This window comes from Melanostigma gelatinosum (genome assembly GCF_949748355.1).
Source record: "Melanostigma gelatinosum genome assembly, chromosome: 11".
Lineage (NCBI taxonomy): Eukaryota > Metazoa > Chordata > Actinopteri > Perciformes > Zoarcidae > Melanostigma > Melanostigma gelatinosum.
In genome coordinates, this window is record NC_136644.1 from 18,985,174 (window position 1) to 19,005,751 (window position 20,578).

Here is a 20,578-nt window from a genome sequence, read left to right on the forward strand (position 1 = left end):
ACAGCAAAACATGAAAAGCTGACTTCTAAAGTTATTTATTTTTTAGTGGTTGTCTGTGTGCATGTTCTTGAGTGAAAGCAAAAACCCGATTGTCATTTTAAAAATGTGACACTTTGGGGAAATACGCGTATTATCTTTCTGCCAGAGTCAGACGAGAAGATTGGTACCATTTTCCCAATCTGTCTGTTGTATAAGGTGTCAATTAGCAGCTGGGTGGGTTAGCTTAGCACAAAGACTGGAGACTGGGGGGAAACGGCTAGCCTGACTCTGTCCAACTGTAGCAAAACCCGCCCACCAGCACCACTAAAGCTCACTAACTATCTGATTGTGTGTTTTTAAAAGTTAAAATGTGTAAAAACAAGATTTTTGCAGTTTTACATGTAGTTGTTTATCCAAGTATTTATTGGCAGTGACCAGTGTGGCATGGTGTCCTGTGACCCATGAGCTTCTGTGACCTAATTAGGAGAGACATTTTAGGTCTGTGTTGTTACTGCAAACCTTTATTAGAATTTATTGCATGCCCTCATATTTCATATTCAGGTCGCCAATAACAGTGTTACACCATACACTTTTCTGGAGTCCCCAACTGATCAGAGCCAGGAAATAATCTGGCACATAACGCCACTTAAAACGACAACTTGTTGTTTTTACACTTTGGTTTGAACAAATTAGATATAACAAGTTCGTTGTTGAGCTTTAGACATGCTAGTTGTCAGATTTTGTAACCGTTGGAAAATACCAGACTGGCTGTTTCCCCAATTTCCGGTCTTTTTCCGAGATTAAGCTAACTGGCTGCTAGCTGAAGCTTCATATTTGGCTAACGTCGCTAAGCTAACGTTAACGCTCAATCAGAAAGAGAATAAATATATATCTGAAAAGGTCTCTTAATACTACATACATAATCATTCAAATATATAAATTGTGATTAGTTTGTTGCAGATAATTAAATTGTGATATTTGTGCAGGACGACACAATATTTAAAAGTGTGAGCAGATAACCTGTTAAAGACTTCAGAGCTCGTCCGTTGAGGAGCTGTATCTATCACATCACTTGTTCCAAAACTTGCCCTGATACTGTATTTATTCCTACAGTCAAACCTCTTATTCCAAACTGATGTTTAATTAGGTTGCATTGGTGTGAAGTTTGTGAAATGGTCTTGCATATGCATATTTTTTTTTATATATTTCATACCGTGTTGTGAAAATAACTTCAGACACTGATGCATCTGTTTAGCAATAACGTGAAACAGCCCAGTGATGTTGGGAAAGCTCTCTGGGTGACCCTCCTGAAGGTCTTAGACACTTAGACTCTTCTGAGATGTTTTCTTAGGACACTTAATCTTCTTGCTTTGCTCTACACTGCATGTGCACACATGTTTAGTCAGTACTTGTCGAATTAAAGCTAGTTTCCCCTGCAGAGTTTAGTCCTATGCAAAGGTTTATGCGGCCCTTTACTTTTTTGCACCTTTTAATGTGCGACAGAAAATGTGATTTTTACTTTTGTTTTTTTGCGTATATGTCATTATACATTCATCAACAGAAATATGTTCAACATTAGCTTAGGAGCTCATTGTGTCGACTTACTTTCTGTGTTCTCTTTTAAATCGGCTTCATCAATAAATTAACCTTTTTTTAAATAATTGATTGTTTAAATCATTTTTCAAACAAAATGTAAACCTCTCCAATGAGTTCCTGCTTTTCTCTGTCTTATATAATTGTAAACTAAATACTTTAGGCTCTTTGCCATTTCCTTACATTTGATAAACCAAACTAAAGGTTGGTTAATCAAGAAAATAATTGGCAGATGAATAAATGAAAGTAATCGTTATTTGCAGCACTTAAATGGTTATTTACTGCACACATTCATTTTTTTCACCTAAACATCTCCACATCAACGGAGATACTCGAAAGAAATCCACACCGCCCAAAACCTTTAAAAATATGATTTCATTCACATTATATATACAAATACAATGTATGTACTAAAATGTACACACTCAAAATTCATTTAAGCCTTTCCAGTGTTTACATTCAGTAAAAACGAAATTCACACTGATAAATCATCCATTTTGGAGAAAGAAAGGAAAAATGTACTCGCTCACAGAAATGTAAACATACACAAGTGATCCATCTTTACAAAAGAACCAGACACGCTCTGAAGAGGGCGAGAAGGAAACACACACCGCTGTAAAAAACAGAGCTTTTAGCCGTCCTCCAGAGTCACCTCACAAACGTTTGTCTATGTCTATCAATGTGAGCAAAAACATAACAGTGATTTCAAGACAAGAAATAGCTTATTTGACAGGAAGTAAATGGGGGGGAAAAACATGTCAATATATGAAATATACAGTCAAATGCCTAAGTAGGTACAAGTGATCACAAAAATAATTTATAAGTAAAAGTAGGTGTTTTATTGAGTATTATAACTATTTTGGTTTGTAGTTTGTACTCTGAGTCACTCTTTGGGTTGTATTGAAATTAAAAAACACTTCTTTTAGTGAGCAAATACTCGATTTAAAATAATTTCAGATATTATATGATAGTCAGAACGGAAATAAGAGAAAGCTCTTAATTTACTGAATACTGTTAAGCTGATTGAAGTTATACAACTACTAAAGTCTCCCTTACAAAAATACACATACATCTTGATCGCAAAAATCCTTCTTTCAAAATACCAATAATTTCATATCTATTATTTTACTTACAAGGTTTTTCTTTAAGACTTCTACAGCAAAGCGTCAGAAAAATAACAGTTTTCCATTCCACTAAAAACATTCAAATGGATAGAAATAAATTATTAGCAGTAAGAGTGTGATTCGCTATATTTGCGTGCGTCTCGAGAAACGTCGTCTTATCAAGGTGAGGCGTTTGTTGGAAGGGAACTTCGCAGGTGAAGCAGGTGACTTTGTGACGCTTTGAATCCGTCACGAGTCGGCGACTCTCCGGAGGGAGACTGGTCCGGAGGGAAAACCCAGCTGAGTTCCACAGAACGGATTAACAGGCGAACAGTTTCCCCTGAGCCAGAAACAACAGCTGCACAGATGGCAGCGGGAAGGAAAATCAGATGTTTTCTCCAACAGGTTGAGATGTGTTTGATTGTCTCTCTGAAGTCCTTTCAGAGTCTTTTTTTGTTGTTGTCTCAGATTAACTTAGTCGAGTCTCTTTTGCTGATGAGGACTTCCAGCAGCCGCAGTTTGGCTTTAACATGCTTGTATTCGTTGTACTCGACTGCCAAAGGGGAGCGGTCCTCCTTCTGCACATTTCTATGGGAACAAGACAACAAACATTCAGAAATGGGAACGGTTCAACAGTGAAAAGTAAATGATGTGAATGTCTTTTAATCATGCCCTCTCCATTTCTCTTATGTCATCTTTTACCTTCCGTTTTGTCTGAAGAACTGGTCCTCAAACTCTTTCAGGTCCTTGCGGAGTCTCTTCTTCTCCTCTCGGGTCTCTTGGAGTTGCTCCACGAGTTCCTGCCTGTAAGAAAAAGAGTAGAAATATTGAAATATCTCGGACAAGAATATTTCAATTTGTTGAAGGGTTTATAAAGCAGTGGTGGAAGAAGCTCTCAAATCCTTTGCGAATGTGGAAATACTTGATTACTGGTTAAAAAAAAAGAAAAAAGCAAAGGACTACTTAAAAGGGACAGAACATTTATTTTGCTAAATATACTTAAATTATCAAAAGTAAAAGAACCCATCCTGCAAGTGATATATTATTATTTAAGACAATAATAGATTGTCAATACTGATGCATCAATGTGTAAGCAGTGTTTTACTCTGGGAGCAACTGGAGGAGGAGCTAGTTATACAATTAGGTCGTGAGATGATTGATATGGTAGAGAAGACGAAATAACAAAGTTCTGATACAAAACTCTGTAGTCATTTTTGGATTTTTTTTCTCTAGTCTTTGCTTTTTCTGTGTGAAATTATTCAGTTTGCTTCTACAAGGTGTTTCATTAAATACATTTTTTTTTAATTTTTTTTTTTACAGTGATTTTGTACCCTTAAAAGTAACCGGTATCGACAGCTGTCAAATAACTGTAGTGGGATAGAAGGTACAATATTTGCCTCTGAAATGTTAAAGTAGCATTAAATGGAAATAATGAAGCAAAATGCCTCAAAATTGTACTTTAAATACATTCCTTGTGTAAATGTGCCATCACTGTTGTTATGCGGGAACAGTCTTGGTTGTCTTTTCTTTTTTTTTCCAGTGACTTACGTGGTGGCGGAGTGCAGGTTGGACAGCCTCATGTCCGTCATGTTCTTAGAGGCTGATAGTTCGTCCACAGGTGAAATGAAACCGTCCCCTTCCTCCTCCATGTGGTCCAGGAAGCCGAGCACGCTAAGGTCCGGTCGGACGGTCACGGTGAACTGCATCTTTGAGTCTCCCTCGTCCTCTGAGCCGTCCTCCTCTTCCTGCAGAAGCATAAAGAGGTCATTCGGTGGCCGGGGACATAAAAGCCAAGTCGTGCTGTGGCATCTAAGAAAACGATGCTGTTGGCCGGCTTCCAGACTCAAACACCACAGTGCATGAGGGTCGTGCAGGGTTAGTCACCAGTGCTTATAAATCATCACGGTACAGCAGCACAATGCACTTCCATGGTCCTCGATTGTGATCCATGTCGATACCCATTAGTATGTGTGGATGGAGTTAATGAAGGCAGTCAACTAGAAGGCACACAGTCCACCGAGAACCAACCTAAAGTCCTGAAACAACTACAGCCAGCAAAATACGCAGAGCACACAGATTTAGTTCTTGATTACCGTTTTCTCTTAAAAACACATCTAAAAGAATCATTGTGCTTTATTACAACGTGGGTCTTACTATTGTAGCTTTTACCATCATTTCTTATGGTTATCATAACAACAAAGTCATTACTGAGATCAGGGAAGATGACACTCTCACTGGCAGATGACCAGTTGTAAACAAGGTCAAAAATTCATCTGGAATATCTCAACGAGTAGTTTCCATCGTTTTAACTCATTGGATCTTACTTAACAGTGTTAGTAATATAAGATGGAATCATTTTACAATGTTTTCGTCTGTAGATTATGTTGGTGACACGTAGGTGTTCAGGTGTTTCAACTGCAGGTGTGTTCTGTGCAGGCGGTATCTCAGCTGCACTGGTTATTGGGACAATAAATACACTGAACCACTTTGCAATCCGACTTGTTGCCGTTTGTGTTCCGTACAAACACAAATATGTGTATATATTTTTGTATCAAATCATAATTCTTCCAAATTAGTCAAACAATATTCCCATGCAACCACCGAAAACGGCAGAAGTACCCTCCGGGGAACAAATCCTCGTGGTTGGGAATCAGTGGTCTGAACGACCTTTTTGGGTGAATAATATTGGTTAATGAGCCCTCATTGTAGAGCACAACAGTTCTCTGTGACGAATGTTTTGGTAAACAGATATCCTGGCTCATACATTTTAGTTTTCTTCTTCAAATTACGTTTGACTGACCTGGAGGTTTGTTTCAAGTCTGTCTGACTGCTCATGTATCTTGCCCCATCAGACTTCTTTTAAACTATCGTGTGTAACTAGAGCTCAGCAGTTAACTTGCCAAGAACACCGATATTATTACTCGTAGAAATGATGGCCAAAAACTGCAAAAATAAGACCCCAGGTTGTAATAAACCAGAATAATCTTTTAAATCACAACATGAACTGCTCAAAAATCACAGGGCGGTTCAAACAACAGTTCCAGGCAGCTACTGATTCAACGTCTCTACAGGAGCTGGTGACAGGAAACAGGCAACCGCCCAATCAACAGGCAGCAATCAGGTTCATTAGAGGGGTGAATGGTTGAGTTATATGAGGGGTAGGTGGAGGGAGGCGGGGCCAGGCATTGGAGCTGGCGACTGATTGTTCAAGCAGCAGCAGCTCTTCACCTTGATATCATCGAAGAAGAGTGCGGTTTCGCCCTCGATAATGGGCTGAAGGAGGGGACCTCTGCGCTTGCTGGAAGGAGAGCCCTGTGGTGACGGTTAAGAAGGAGGCGTTAACCACGCTGAGATGCTCGCGCTGGTGTTTGCAGCAAGGCCGTGAGAAAACGCAACCCTTCCTTCATGTTTTTTTTTACCAAATTCTATGTCTAAATCACCACTTTATTTTCCATAGTCCAAATGACAATAATTCAAATTATTCTTCACAAACAGCGCCTTGAATATGTCCCAGTCAGTGAACTTATTTAGGGTCACAACCACTTCAAACACCACAATTCTCTCTGTGTGAACCACTTCAAGATCCAAATAGCTCAACAGCTGCTTATTTATTGTGTGAAAGTAAAATAAAATGAACATGAAACTATTTTTTTTTCCAACAGGCAGAAAAAAACATATTTTTACCATGTTTGTGCCTCTGTAAATTTGGCTGAGTAGATTGACCTTTTGAGAGTTACCTTTCTTTTCTATGGTATTTATTTTAGGAAAAAAAAGAGGAGCTTGTGGGGTTAAAAGATGGAAAATTGTTCCAGTATCATAAAAATGCTGTCAGTGATCCCAATTTGCAGGATGGGGATTAAAGGTAGTGCATTACATAACAGATATATATATATATATATAATGATAATCATATCTTATATAATAGAACTGGTTATTAAATAGTTGAGGAAACAAACAACACTCCTCTATATTTTATGCAGCTATTAATGCAACAGAGTAGCATGAACAACACTAAGTGTAGTTTCTTAGAGCAAACAAGTCCTCATATCTAGTAAAGTTGAATGTTTGAGTCTGACCCTCTCCTGCACTCAGCTGTTCATGATGTCATTTCCTGTGGACTCAATCCGCCACCTATGAGCTGCTTTACGAACCGAGGGATTCACTGAGCTGCCAAAGCTGGACTTAGAAAGGTGGATAACACGTCTGCAGCACGGCTGCCACCAGTTCCCACAGCCGGCACGGAAGCCAACATGAGCCGGTATTAAGTGTCTGCAGATGCTCTGACGACGGGGTGATCTTTGCCGCTCGCTCGTCAAAGAGCCGCAGGACAAATGGGCTACTGTGGAGACCAAAAAAAAGAAAAGGAAGGGAGGTTAAGATGTGATACTTACAATGACGGGGATGGTCGAGACTCTGCACAGGATCTGCTTCACCAGACGATATCTGTCGTACAGGGGCTTCATGATTTGCCTCTCGCTCTTGGTGACCTGAAGCAGCAAAGGAGAGGGACACCTTGTTAGCCCAGCATTCGCTTCTCTCTGTCCTACTCTGAATAATTAGCTACAGCATTAAACAGAACATAAAATGACAGCTAACACAGACGGCGAACAACTCTTCAGCCCGTTCTCCAGAGCGCGAAGGTCGTTAACCACAAACCACGAGGAACAACACGGCGTGAGGAGGTGGCAGAAAGGCCTGATATACAACAAAAACTAGCAGGGATTCGACGCCACAATTATTCCAATTGGATTTGGGTCTGACATCAAAAAAAAAGAAGGAAAAAAAGAGTGCGTCAGCTCCTTTACAGTTCAGTCTTTACAGCTTCAGTTGTCCCGTAAATGTGGTTGAAGCTCCTGTGACTAACAACACAGGTTGTGACCAATAAAGATACAAAAGGAACAATAAGAATAATATCCATCCCTCATTTGTAGAGAACAGACACACACTGTGAAAGCTAATCATGACGGACGCGCTCCGGCTTGAGACATTATTCACCCTTGACTTGCAATCTGGGTCACGATGAAGTGGTAAACAAGCTTTTCTCATGGCTGGCAGGAGATTTGATATTCAGTTTGGTTTGTGTCTGTGCGTCTGCGTCGGTGCATTCGAAGGAGGACTTACTGGTCGACCGTGTATGCTCTCGTAGTAGAGAAGAGCTTTCTGGAGGGCGACTTTCTCCGCTCCGATCTGCTCCCGTGTCATATCCTGTCAGCCGGGGACATGAAGTGAAACATCAGAACCTGATCTGGGTTCACTCTGTGTATGCCTGCTTTCAAATGTGCCGAATATATCTGTATTTGTTTATTTTGCTGTCCTTGCGAGAGGGTATCGCGGTCGCGGTCTTACCTTGATGTCCTCTGGACGGTTCACTTCCTCTCTCTTCTCCTGCAGCTTCTTGAGAATCGTCTCCAAGCTGCTTTCCACCGGAGGCTTCGGCACTTTCTCCTGCTGGGGTTTCTTCTCCAGCTGAGAGCCGAAGCTTTTGGGCAGCGTGTTGCTGCGCTGGCGGGTCAGAGGCGGCAGGTCTTCCTCCGACTTCATCAGCTTGCTTTCTGTTGAGGATGAGCGACAGGAGAATATTAATGAGCTTCGCTTTGAGTTTCATCCCACTGCAGTGTAGGGCTTTTTGTTTCTTTGTCTTACCTTTTAGCTCCTTACGAAGCTTAGACAGTTCATTGACCCATCTCATTGCCTCTGGGTTTCCAGCTTTATCACTGTGGGAGGGCTGGATGGAAAAAAGCAAAAGAACGCAAAAGAACTGATAAGAACAGATTCTCTTTCACAATGAAGCAGCAGTAGCTCGAATTACTGCTCAGGTGACATCACTATATTGACCATAAATCTCAAGTAGAGCTCTGTGTGGGATTATTAGCCTTTTTATGAGGCAATTAGCCTTAAAAAAAAACAGTCACAGACCGTAATTCTCTATTTATAATCAATTTCAACGAGTCATAGGAGTCTCCTCGGATAGTCAAAGCCCTTGTTAAAGGTTTGTAAAAATGAGATTTTCTTATTTTCTGTGTGATAAATGAAACCCTTGGACCTACCCTGTATTTACGCTCCTCTTCAAACCTCTCCTCAAACCTGTGGATCTTCTTCCTCAGCACATGGATCCTCTTTGTGAGCTGAGCGGACGTCAACTCCTCTTTCTCATCGTCGCAGGAGCCAAGAGACGAACTCCGTCTGCGACTGCAGGGATGCAATGATGTTAATTTCACCGACAGCTCCGTCCTACTTGCCTCCACACGAAAGAACATGCGCTCAGTGTTTTACCTGGCAAACGAGTGTGCGTTGGGCGGCGAGGGAGGCACTTCAGTGTCGTCCAGGTACTGCTGGCACTGTCCGTGGGCATAGAAGCGAGGTGACAGCATCGGGTCGCTGTCCTCTTCCAGGAGCTGGCGGATCAGGCGCCCCCCGGCGTGAGGGGACAGTCGGGCTTCCTCGCGGTCCATGCTCTCCCTCTGCATTTGCGAGTGCGCTGGGATCGGCTCTGACGAACACAAAAACAAACAGGCTTTGTGTTAAAATGTGCCACTTTGATTGCTCTGCTGTCAAAGAGATGATGCAAACACAACATACTGATTTTGGAAAGCAGATTTAACATATTATGCCCAAACGCTCTGTAGCTACAGAAATAACAGAATGAAACATGGTCTCAAAAGCATTTTAAGAACTCTTAAGTCAAGTATCACATCTGCTTATTGAATCAGAGTCATTTTAAATCCGTTATAACTCGTTACAAATTAAATGTAAGAACTAAAACTCAGAAGGTTGAGCTACAGCAAGAAAAACTGCCAAATAGATAATGCATCTGCTGTTTTGAAATACCTGATTATGTCCACAAATGGCTTGATTTGTCCGACCAAGAGTCTCAAACACAAAGCTATGAATTCTTTTTCACATGAGACAAAGACAAGCAGAAAAATCTGCACAGTTGAGAAGCTGAAATTAGTAAATGTCTTATTTTCTTGCTTGAAATATGACTGTCACATTCTTTTTTTTGCAAATTAAGGAATCAAATAATTGTTGCAGCTCTAATCTAGATTGCTCTTTGCCAACAGTGAAGAATGTGTTTGATAAAGGAAAGGAGGGCATTTTCCTTCCTGCTATAACCTTGTTTTAAGACGAAGTAACATACAAGATGGCTCAAAATGTTCTGAGAAGGTCCAACAACATGTTCATTTTCCAAAGATCAGCACTTATTCTCTTCCAATACACTATAAGCTCATTTCTTTCCCTGCTAACATCTTTTTGGACCCTATCTGGCGACGTGAAAGTCACTGGACATGATGATGCTGCTCCCTCTCTGAAACCGTGGTGGGACAAAAAAACTTCCTCTGGGCCTCGACGGTCGCAGATGTTGTTTTGAAACTGCGGGTGAGACACGCCCACCCTCCCTCTCTCCGTTCATCCCCTGGTCACAGTCTTCACTCTGGTAATAATTGTGTCTGGTGAAAATAGCCACGCGGATACCCCCTGACTATCCCCGGGCTATTAATAATGCCCGGCTCTCGGTGGGATAATGTCAGGACGCGACCGCTGTTGAGAGGTACAGTGATGAGTTTGTGTTTTAGTTTCCACTCTGCATGGTGAGAGATAAACCTCGTCAGCGTCTGTACGAGCTTTCATGAGAAAAAGACTAGACTGGGAAATATCACAGCTCTCTGTTATAATAAGAAGGGGGAAAACTCTGTGGAAACTATATCAAAACATGAAACTCAGCAGGAACAATAATGTCGATTTCGTGGAAAAGGTGGGACCTGTAACATCAGGTGTCAAGAGACTCTAGAAATATACAGAGGAGTTGCTGCACGGGGAGGAGAGACGGAGGCAGAGAAAACAAGCTCTGAGGGACACCAATCATCGGTGTAAACATTCAAAGTGTCAGAAAACACACGAGAAAATATGTATGGACAGTCTAAAACTGCACATCATTTATTTGTCTTAGCTTGGGTGAGTTGGGCCGTGCGAGAAGCAACTTGGCTCAAATTCCAGCTCTGCTCCCGCGGGTCCTCCTGTACTTTTAGGTACGTGCCGTTTACAAAGTAGCAACTCTCTGGCATGTTAGCGCTCGCTCACAGCGGCGGGCGAAACTCTAAATCACACAGAATGTCTTCGTTTGAGGTCTATTATCTGGCTCAGAGTGCAGAGCGGTGTAGCTGGCCACTGAGGCTCCATGGCATTTGAAATGAATCCTTTAAATCAACCGCTCGCTGATGGTTCAGGATTAACTAGACGAATGAAACAAAAAACATGCCAGTTTGCCATTTCACTAAAGGTTGCTGTGTGTGTGTGTGTGTGTGTGTGTGACGCTCGCCACAATGTTCCAGATCATTCAAGCATATTGCCATGCCATGGAAAAGGTCATTCAGACAGCTTTGTGTTTCTTTCTTTCTCTCTGGAGGTGATGTAACATAACACTTACCATCACAACAACTTGGATGAAAAATGGTTTTGAAATCAAGGAAAGGGGTGTTGAAGAACGGAGAATCTAGAGTAAGAAAAAAGGGAAGAAGTAAAAGGACAAGATGAAGAAATGAAAGCAAAGAAAGGACCAGCATGCACCCTTCTTGCTGCAGCAAATATGGCAAATCAAAATAACAAGCCTCTCCCTAAACCTTAATTAACGAGACACACAGAGTCTTGTCTTTTCCTGTTGAAATGCCCGTTAACGTCTTTCCACCATCGCTGGCAGACAGACAAGGACAGAGCAGCGGTAAATATCAGGTCACCATGACAGGCGCTGGCACAAAGTGTACTGGGACAAAGGCCTCACACCATTGCCTAATGGACTCACCCACCCGCAAGCCCATTTGTACTGTATTGCATTGTTCTGTACAGTGAGTACACACATCCCCTAACAGAACCATCATACAGCTTTATTAACCGTGTATTCAAGCTGGCTCGTTTTGCCACAACATAAATCCCTCTTTGGTTCTCCTTCGTGAAGAATAAACATGGCAGCAACACAGAAAAAAAAAAAAAGGTTCAACTTTGCACAATACATTTTACACAATTGCAGTTGGTGCAAATATAGCAAGCCCTCCTCGCCCTCATGCTTCACAGGAGCTGATCCGTTTGCCAGCTCATGCACCTAAAGGAGAAGCTGTAGACCAGGGGTCTCAAACTCATTTTCACTCCGGGCCACATCAGCATCACGGTCGGCCTCAAAGGGCCGGTTGTAAATGTAACTACTTCTAACATATTGTTAAATAACTGTCTGCATTTGATTATTGTTTATTCAAGTGTAAAAATATTGCACATGTAGTTATATAAATGTAAACATATATTTAAGCACATTTCTGTTATTATAACTTAAATATAATATTATAACATAAATCCTTTTAATTTAGGGTTAAGAAACCCACATTACTCTATCAAAGATCAAACTATTCAAGAAAATAGCAAAGACAAATATCAAACAAGTTATTACAATAACTTTGTTCAATGCTTAAAATCCTTTCAAGGGTGCGTTTGCACAATCCGACATGAAGTATTTCATGTGTTTTTAAAGCCACGTTTGAAGTAGTCTTCAATGTACTCACAATACATTTCCATTTCAAATGTAGAGTAACCAGCCAAAGAGCTGCTTCTGTGTTTAAGTATCTCATCATTATGACTTTCTATCATAGTTTTGACTTTCTATCTCGGAATTATGACTTTCTATCTCATAATTTCGACTATGGGGATATTTTTATTATCAAGTCTAACTTCAAAAAAATTAAAAATAAATAAAAAAAAAGATTATTATTATTATTATTTTTTTGTGCTGGCGGATTCGCGGGCCACACAAAATGACGTGGCGGGCCGGATTCGGCCCGCGGTCCGGGACTTTGAGACCCCTGCTGTAGGCCTATGTATGAACAGCCTGTCACAGCCAATCATGCAGGCGCACTCGCTGCCACAAACTCAGCTATGTATTCAGGACAGAATGTACAGGAAGGAGATTCAACAAGAGGCAAAAAGACAAAACTAAAAAAAACAACAGGCAAGTGATCTCATAATGTCTTCATAATATCAGCGCAAAATACAGCCATCTGGATGATAAATGCCCTGAAGAAACGGCGCAAAGATGCCCTCTGCTCCGTCCTCCTTCAAGCGAATTTCATTTTTAATTCCAAGCAAGCACAATGAGGGACACCGTGCACAGACTCAAGAGAGCTTAACCAACTAACGCCACACTTTTGTACGGTACCGATCCAAGTTGGCTCAGGCACAATGTGTAATGACTTGACATGCTCGTGCTACGCACAGCAGCAGCAGCAGCGACAACAACAAGCTCTCACACACCTCTGTTGTTTTTCACGTATCACATTTGGCCACTAGAGAGCTCCACGAAACATGCAAGCTCCAACCACGAGGCTGTTAAAGTTGAGAGATTTATTCTTTTTTTCCCCTCTGACTGCCACATCATACAGGAAACAGTGGAGGTGAGTGGGAGTAAAGACCAACGTTTGCAGCGGAGAGATGTTAAAACATGTGCCAACACGCCCTTTAACTGTATGCCACTGTAAGAAACCGACCTGTTGGCCATCATTCCTCCGCTGTGTCGCAACGTCCGAGCAAAACAATCATTATTCTCAGTGCACTGCAATCGCGCACGATCTCCTTTCTGCACAAACGCCAACACCTCTCACGGTAATAACATACATACAAAAGCTGCTGTTGAATGCCAAATCACCATCACAATTCCTGGAGTGACAGAGCAAACATGCACTATGTCAAATTTAAAGTGAAAAAAATTAAACTTGGACAAGCAAACTCTCCGAATGCAAGCCAAGTTTCCACAGACGGTCATCTGGTACACTGTTATCACCAATCAACCTCCCATTTAATGATTGATTTCTGACTGGGAATTACAGCAGCAGCAGAGTCTGGAAACATCTCAGTGAAAGAAATTCCCAACTGACACATCCTGGTAAAAATAAAAAAACAAAAACACAGTTTGCTCTTTCAATAAAAACACAAGACGAGCCCTAAACGTAGCTACACCTTCATATTTTCTCTTGCAAGATGAATTCAAGATTCCCATGTGGTCTAATTCAACAGCAACACACTGCCTGCAGCACTGCCTTATCTTCCCAGCCAGGCAAACAAGCACGTCTCCAGTGTGGTTCTCCGCCAGATATAGCTGGCTCGAGGACTTAAGAGGATATTTTACAATTAAATCAAGCAGGAGAGGCATCAGGAGGAGGAGGAGAGGCAGCAGAAGGTGTGCAGCTGCTACCCAGACACCCATGTGCAGAGCTGGGGTCGTCCGAGCATGTTTGTGTGAAAAGGTGTCTCTTGCAAACAGCACTGAGCCTATTTAGAAGTAAAGTATCACATGCGAGAGAAGCAATCTAAGCGTGTAAACGACAGCTGGACGGCCCTAAAGCAATTACCTCCCCAGCTGTTTTCCTCGGTGAGCGCTGTCAGGTCCAGCCGAGGCACGTCCTCGCAGCTCTCGCGGTCCGGGTCCGAGCCTCGCACCTCTCCGCCGGCCCTCCCCGTGTCACAAGTGACGGGCGACTCCTGGATCTTCATCCTGAACGTCTGCACAACCATGAGAGAAAAAAGGTTGGAAATAAAAAAAAAAAGAGCGCTCAACGACGGCTGACCAGCCCTGTGAAACAACACTGTGAAACACACACACACTCCCACGGACCGGCCCAGCCCTGAGACAGGGGGGCTGGTCCCTGCTCCCGATTGGCTGCTACTGTGGCGAAAACATCCGCCCATCTGTCTTTGACTGCGTGCGCGCGTGTGTACGTGTGTACGTGTGCGCGCGTGTGTGTGAGAGAGAGGAGGGACGGTTTGGCTAGGCCTCGTCTTCCACCCATTGGAATCCTTCCCCCCTCCCTCTCTCTCTCCCCCCCTCCCTCCCTTATTCCCTCTACAGTTGTCCTCCATGCTTTCTCTCCTCCCTGACATGTGCATGTATTCCCCACACTGCTCTGGACTTGTTTGTTTCACAGCAGCAAGAGCAGAGGGGAGGGGTGAAAGGGAAGGGAGGCGAAGGAAGGACAAGAAAAAAAAAACAGCAGCAAACAGCTCGTGAGCCAGCACACGTAGCCTGACAGGGTGATTCTCTCTCTCTCTCTCTCTCTCTCTCTCTCTCTCTCTCTCTCTCTCTCCCCATCTGTCTCTCTCTGCAGACAAACAAACTACGCTTCCTCCTCCAGCACCTCATTACTTCCTCTATTTCCTCCAACTGCTCACCCATCATCATCCACCAGCGTCTTCTCCTCTCTTTCCTTCCCTCTCAAACTTTCTCAATCTCCACGTTGCTTAACGTCAAAGCAGTGTGATCAAATCCTACTAGCGTATAACGGTAAAATACAAGCCACTCAGCAGGTCATGAATTTAAGAAGGTGTCACTTCAGCATTAAGCTCTGTGGGGTCCCATTTCCTCTGGGCTTGGGATCAAGCTATTTTTAGGAAGAACAGATCAAGGCACACTGCTGCCAGACCTCACGAAATGCCACAGACAAGCGGCTTACTGGAAGGGGTGCACTTGAATCTGGTCAGCCCTTGTTTTTGTTTTGTTTTTTTTGTTCATGAAACTAAGTAGTAGTTGTTGTTGTTGTTGGCAGCTCCATGTAAGATTAGTGGTCAGCAGCAGAATTAGTCTCAGGTGTGTGTGTGTGTGTGTGCTCTCGCGCTGAAGTGAGTTCTCACATCTCCTCGTCTGTAACAGGAGCAATAACGTTGATGCAATGAGAATGGTTAGCGGCATTCGTGTTTGGAGAACATGCAGACTGTGATCAACAATAGCACACATGTCCCCTAAGCAGCTCTCACTGTCACCGTCCCTCAGCGCCGCCATGAATAAGCACATACTCCTGGTTTATTAACATAACAGCAGTCTGTTCTCAAGTGACTTGTATCAATCACAACGTTTTTTGCTCAAAGAAGCAACGGTTGAAAATTAGCTTTTTTAGCTAACACTGTCACATTTACAGTCATGTTTTTATTAATGTGTGCTGTCGATTAATGTGAACTGTCCCTGTACAAATAAAATCTTAAAGAACTTTGTTGTTAATTAGCCATTTGCGTCTGCTTAGTTCTAAACTCGTTAACGAATGTACTTCATGTGGCTTCTTGTTAAGCGCTACCGTCACGCATTTAAAGTGCGGACTCATTCGGCTCTGAAACAGAGGAGACCACCGGGTGAATGTTGTGTTGTGAGCGTCAGAGGTAAGAGATTATATCGTCACAGTTATATCGTCTGCTTTTGAGACTTCAAAAGGGGCCGAAAAAGTTTCTTCAGCCCTGTAACCGATCTGTAGTATTATAATCAGAGCAAATTATGCAGTGAGTGCATTTAGGGGGTGCATTTACACTTTAAAGGTAGCTTGATAAAAGACTTGATGACTTGAGTTGATGATTAATTGGTCCAGCTTGTTTTAACTGATTAATCAATCTCTGAATCACTGGCATCAGTGTCGAGTACAATGTAAACCCCCCTTCAAGATGTTCTGAGGAGTAACACTGTGGATTAACAGCAGCACAGATGTTACAGGTCGGCATGGTCCCGCTGTGTTCAAATAACATTCACATGCACGTTCCCCAGGAACATCAACCACAGTGTTCGCTGACACACACTGGAGCCACGATTACATCATCACGAGAGGTCCAGCTGGTTCAAAGGAGGGGCGAGATAGTGTCTGTGTGTGTGTATGGGCGGGCAATGACAATGATTAAGCTGTGTTTGAAGGGCTTACACACAGTGTACAAACAAACAGAGAGGAATTTAAAGGCATTTTACTGAGACAGCATCTAACCTTGGACCCACAGACACAATGTGGATGATTTGGCCTGACGTAAGCTTCCTGTCTGATAGCTTTGCTTTCTTTTTGCTCTTCCACAACATCTACGTGTGGTGGAGCACTCTCCACACACTCATTTTAAAAGCACGTGCACTCAAACACGTGCACTTTCTGAGGTGACTAATTTTGCAACGCAAAAAAGTAACTCATCAAGTAAAAGACGATGTCAGCTGCAAAACAAAATCCGTGTTTGTCCTGAAATATTTTTTGACAACTCAGAAGACATCATTTATTATCTATCCATCTTTTTGATGATTTTTTGCAAGTATTGATTTATTGTTCAGTTCATCAAATTTCCAAAAAAATTGGAGGAAAAAAAATTGTCCAATGAGTTGAAGCTGACTAGCAGTTAACGGTAGTTAACTAGAAGTTAACAGTTCAAAACACAATTATATTCAATTATAAATGGAATTTGCACGAAAAGTCTCACATTTGAGAAGATGCAAACAAACAATGTTTTGCATTTTTTTTTTTTTGCTTGAAAAATGACTTAAATTAATATCAAAACAGTCGTAAAATAACATTCTGTCAATCCACTAATTGGTTAAACAGTAAATAACAGAGCAAATCCTGTTTGTATAAGTCAAATGAACAGTATGTACACTAAGGGTATGTCATTGAAAACATTTCTTTCAATGAGCCGCAGGTGAAGAGGTCACCATGCTGCACACAGAAGCAGTCTATTAATTATTCTTACTAACTGCAGCTCAGAGGAAGGCAAAGATGGCCTGATGGTAACACCCATGTCTGTGTGATAACCCCAGACCAGCCGAGAGGCTGTTGGACCGGCGTCATGCCGGCTCCAGATGGCCGCTCAGTGGCAAAGTGTGGTGGTGGTGGCAGAGCTGCAAGCCTGAGCTGCTACTAAAATCCATCTGGGATGCTTGGAAAGGGATTCACCATATTTGTATCGGCTGCATGATTCTGTTCACTGGTGCTGGTCCAGATTAAAACTGGAGACGAGCAGATGGAGAAGGTGACTCGTTTCTTTGTGCTCTCACAGACAGCTACACAAAACGTCCAGCAGTACAGACGTTCCACGGTGTTTTTGGCTGAGGAACGACTGTGTGTTTGTGCTAGAATAACGGTGGGAAAATCCCTTTTTGCAAGAACTCTTCAATTTCCCTTTGTCAAAAATTGAATTACATGTTCTGTGAAACTGCAGATCAGTTTCTGTTCAACAAATCAGTTGTGGAAGTGTCACAAAACACAGACTAGTACGAGAGCGACATGGTTATGTGAATGTTCGTATCACACTGGTCAAAACAAACATCAGTGGTTAGAGCTTTTCCAACCTTTCTGTTTGCAACTGCTTTTTGTTAAGTCTGGGGGTATTTATTCATCTCGTGCTACATTTCTTTTAATTCTACTGTTTGATTTAAATTTATCTTATTTTATTTTTCTATTTCTTTTATTTTTTTAAATCCACTGCCTTGGTTTTCCCATGATTTTCGTTTATATCCTACTCTTCCATGTCTTACATGGTATCATTTCATTTCTTTATATACATATAAGTGCTGATATCATACCTGCATTTCAGTGCAAAGACCAAAACAATACCTGTGCTATACTTTATTTGAAGGAGCATTAACATTTTTCTCTATAAAAGAAGTCAAACTTTTCAAATGCTTAATGTTGTGTTAACAAAAGAAGAACTTTGGCCAAATAGCACAGCCTGAAACTTGCACAATTATAATTTGAATTGGGAACTTTTACAAGTGTACAAGTCTGAGCAAGCTTTTATGCTGAAATATTTTATTATGGTTTTTTTTTTGGAGCAAAGAAACAAATCCCAAACAAGTAAAGGAATAATACTAGCAATTCATGCACCTGGCAAAGAAAGACCAGGAAGAAATAAAATTAAACAAATCGATAAATAACCATGCAACATGCCAACAACATTGTCCGTCACTCGTGTCAACCATAATTTCAGGATCAGATATCAAAAATATATATTGGAAGGGTTCTATACACAGCATTATTCATGTTCGGATCTAGATTTGCACAGATGAAGTAGCATCCTGTTTGAAGAGAGTACCTGTTTAGGGTTATGGAGGGCAAGTCACTAGCCACGTTCTTGTTCTGACAAATATTTGGTCCATTTTGTCCATCTTTATGTGTCTTTTCTTAATCTCAGAAGGAAAGTCAGTCTTTCCATATCGTGAATTTCTTTAATGATTTCAATCCAATTTTCGACTGAAGGTGGGTCAGTTTGTAGCCACTTTCGAGCAATTGCTTTTTTTGCTGCTACCGTGAATATTTTCAGGAGGTATCGGTCCTTTCCTGTCATTCCTTCCGGTAGATCACCCAAATAAAGTGACTTGCATGTGAATCTTGGGGCAGCACCAGACGATATGGTGGTGGTTTGCACAACCCTCCCCACAATTTCTCCAGCATGTATGGTTTATTGTGGCTAATTATGTTTTCATTTTAGGGGTAATAAAGAAACGAACAAGGTTCTTCCAGCTAAATTCACGCCAATACATAGAACAGGAAGTAGTGAACGCGGTTTCACACATATTCTCCCATTGCTGACTGTGTATTTTATCTTCTAGTTCTTTCTCCCATCTCTCCTTGATATATGTTGTGGTAGTTCCTCTGCCCGTTGTAATTCTGTGGTAAAGTTTTGAAATGACTGATTTGGAGCTGCCAATGTATGCACGTACTATTCATTTTATTATTTCATTCGGTTCCATAGTTCCCTCATGTCTCTAAGTCTGAGCAAGCTTTTAATACGATTTCAACATGGACGTTTTTGAAACTTGGTGCTGCTGATACATTTCAGTCAGTGCTAAAAAAGTATTGAGATTCAATATCCAGCCTTTCCCTTTCTTTCACACACGTCTCCCCAAAAATAAAAATAAACTGAAAAACTATATAACCCGACAGACAAATGGAGGCTCATAGGAAAGGAATCTTGAACTTCAACTTACCCGTTGAGGAGAAGGAATGCCATCTTTTCTTGAAATGTCATTCCTGAAAAATCCAACCGAGAAACCACTTTAGCAAAAGAATCACTGATCACTGCAAGCCAAGATAGTTTATCTTCCAGTCAGGAATCTCATGCATACACATATGTACAGTATATCTTTGCTGCCTGTCTTCATCGGATAAAGTGTACGCTATAAACACCACAGTATGCCAGACAGATCCCGTAAGATAGTGGCAGCCAGTAGCTTACCGATGTAAAACAAACATTCAGGTAACGGGTGCAGAAAGTGATGAGAAAAAAATGATTCACTTTAATGACTTTAATACAATTTCTCAAAGGGATCAGGTTTTAAAGAGCTTACTCAAATGTCTCCATGTGGTTCGCTCCGGGACTCTCACCAACACATTCCTTGAACTGGAAAAAGACACAATTCAAACATTAATTAAACATGGGTTTTATACGTACATAGCTGATTTTATGTCCAGTTTTCCCATAAAAATGTGACAATGTTATGTTGCATCAGCATATCCAATGACGTTTTTAACAGTATGCTTTAAGCACTTTTCAAAACAGAGGCTTACAAAGTACTGAACAAGCTGGTCTACTGATGTGTAAAGATCGCTTTGAATTCCTGCTCATATGACATGAAATAATAAACGAGGAACCGTGACTGCTTTTATGAATCTTTTTGGATGCTGAACCATGAAGGCTGAAATACAATTCTTAACTTAATTTCACTTCGCTTCAGATTTCATTGCAATACATCCAACAGTTGTTGAGGAGTTTCACTCAAAACCACAAATATGAACCTAAAAAGTTCGAGGAAAACGCAATTCATAGCGGTGAATCGTCTGGAAACCATAAATGTCTTCCCCAAATGTCATGGCGCTCCATCCTGTAGTTAAGATATTTCAGTCTGGACTAAAGTGCTGGACCAAACCGACCGACACTGACATCCACAGAGATGCTAAAGCCAAAGACACAGAGGCTGGAGACTAGTGTGGAATGGTGCAATTTAACTTTAATTGACTTCATCAAAAACAGCACATAAAACCAATGCTGTATATATTCCATCATGCTATGTTGCTGTACAATAAACAGCAGCAGAAATAACACCCAAGACGCTTTCAGAGCTCCTAATTACTCTCAGGGGCTCTTGA

The 20,578-nt window shown here is 41.5% G+C and overlaps 1 protein-coding gene across 4 annotated transcripts in view; it reads right to left on the bottom strand.

The window, feature by feature from the left end:
- Positions 1–1,928: 1,928 nt before the first annotated feature.
- The window catches only part of fam13a (family with sequence similarity 13 member A), a 50,120-nt gene continuing 31,470 nt past the window's right edge, over positions 1,929–20,578 (bottom strand). Inside the window, exons 13-26 of one of the 4 annotated variants that reach the window (XM_079278161.1) lie at positions 19,780–19,826; positions 19,420–19,462; positions 14,060–14,210; positions 11,101–11,166; positions 8,949–9,165; positions 8,723–8,864; positions 8,319–8,400; positions 8,022–8,227; positions 7,797–7,880; positions 7,067–7,162; positions 5,904–5,987; positions 4,224–4,420; positions 3,378–3,479; positions 1,929–3,263 (exon numbers count right to left, since the gene is read on the bottom strand). In XM_079278161.1, the coding sequence (XP_079134287.1) occupies positions 3,140–3,263; positions 3,378–3,479; positions 4,224–4,420; positions 5,904–5,987; positions 7,067–7,162; positions 7,797–7,880; positions 8,022–8,227; positions 8,319–8,400; positions 8,723–8,864; positions 8,949–9,165; positions 11,101–11,166; positions 14,060–14,210; positions 19,420–19,462; positions 19,780–19,826 (1,641 nt within the window). In that variant the 3' untranslated portion in view covers positions 1,929–3,139. Of the gene's footprint in view, positions 3,264–3,377; positions 3,480–4,223; positions 4,421–5,903; positions 5,988–7,066; positions 7,163–7,796; positions 7,881–8,021; positions 8,228–8,318; positions 8,401–8,722; positions 8,865–8,948; positions 9,166–11,100; positions 11,167–14,059; positions 14,211–19,419; positions 19,463–19,779; positions 19,833–20,578 lie in introns of all 4 variants that reach the window. The other 3 variants (XM_079278160.1, XM_079278162.1, XM_079278163.1) reach the window with 3 other exon arrangements.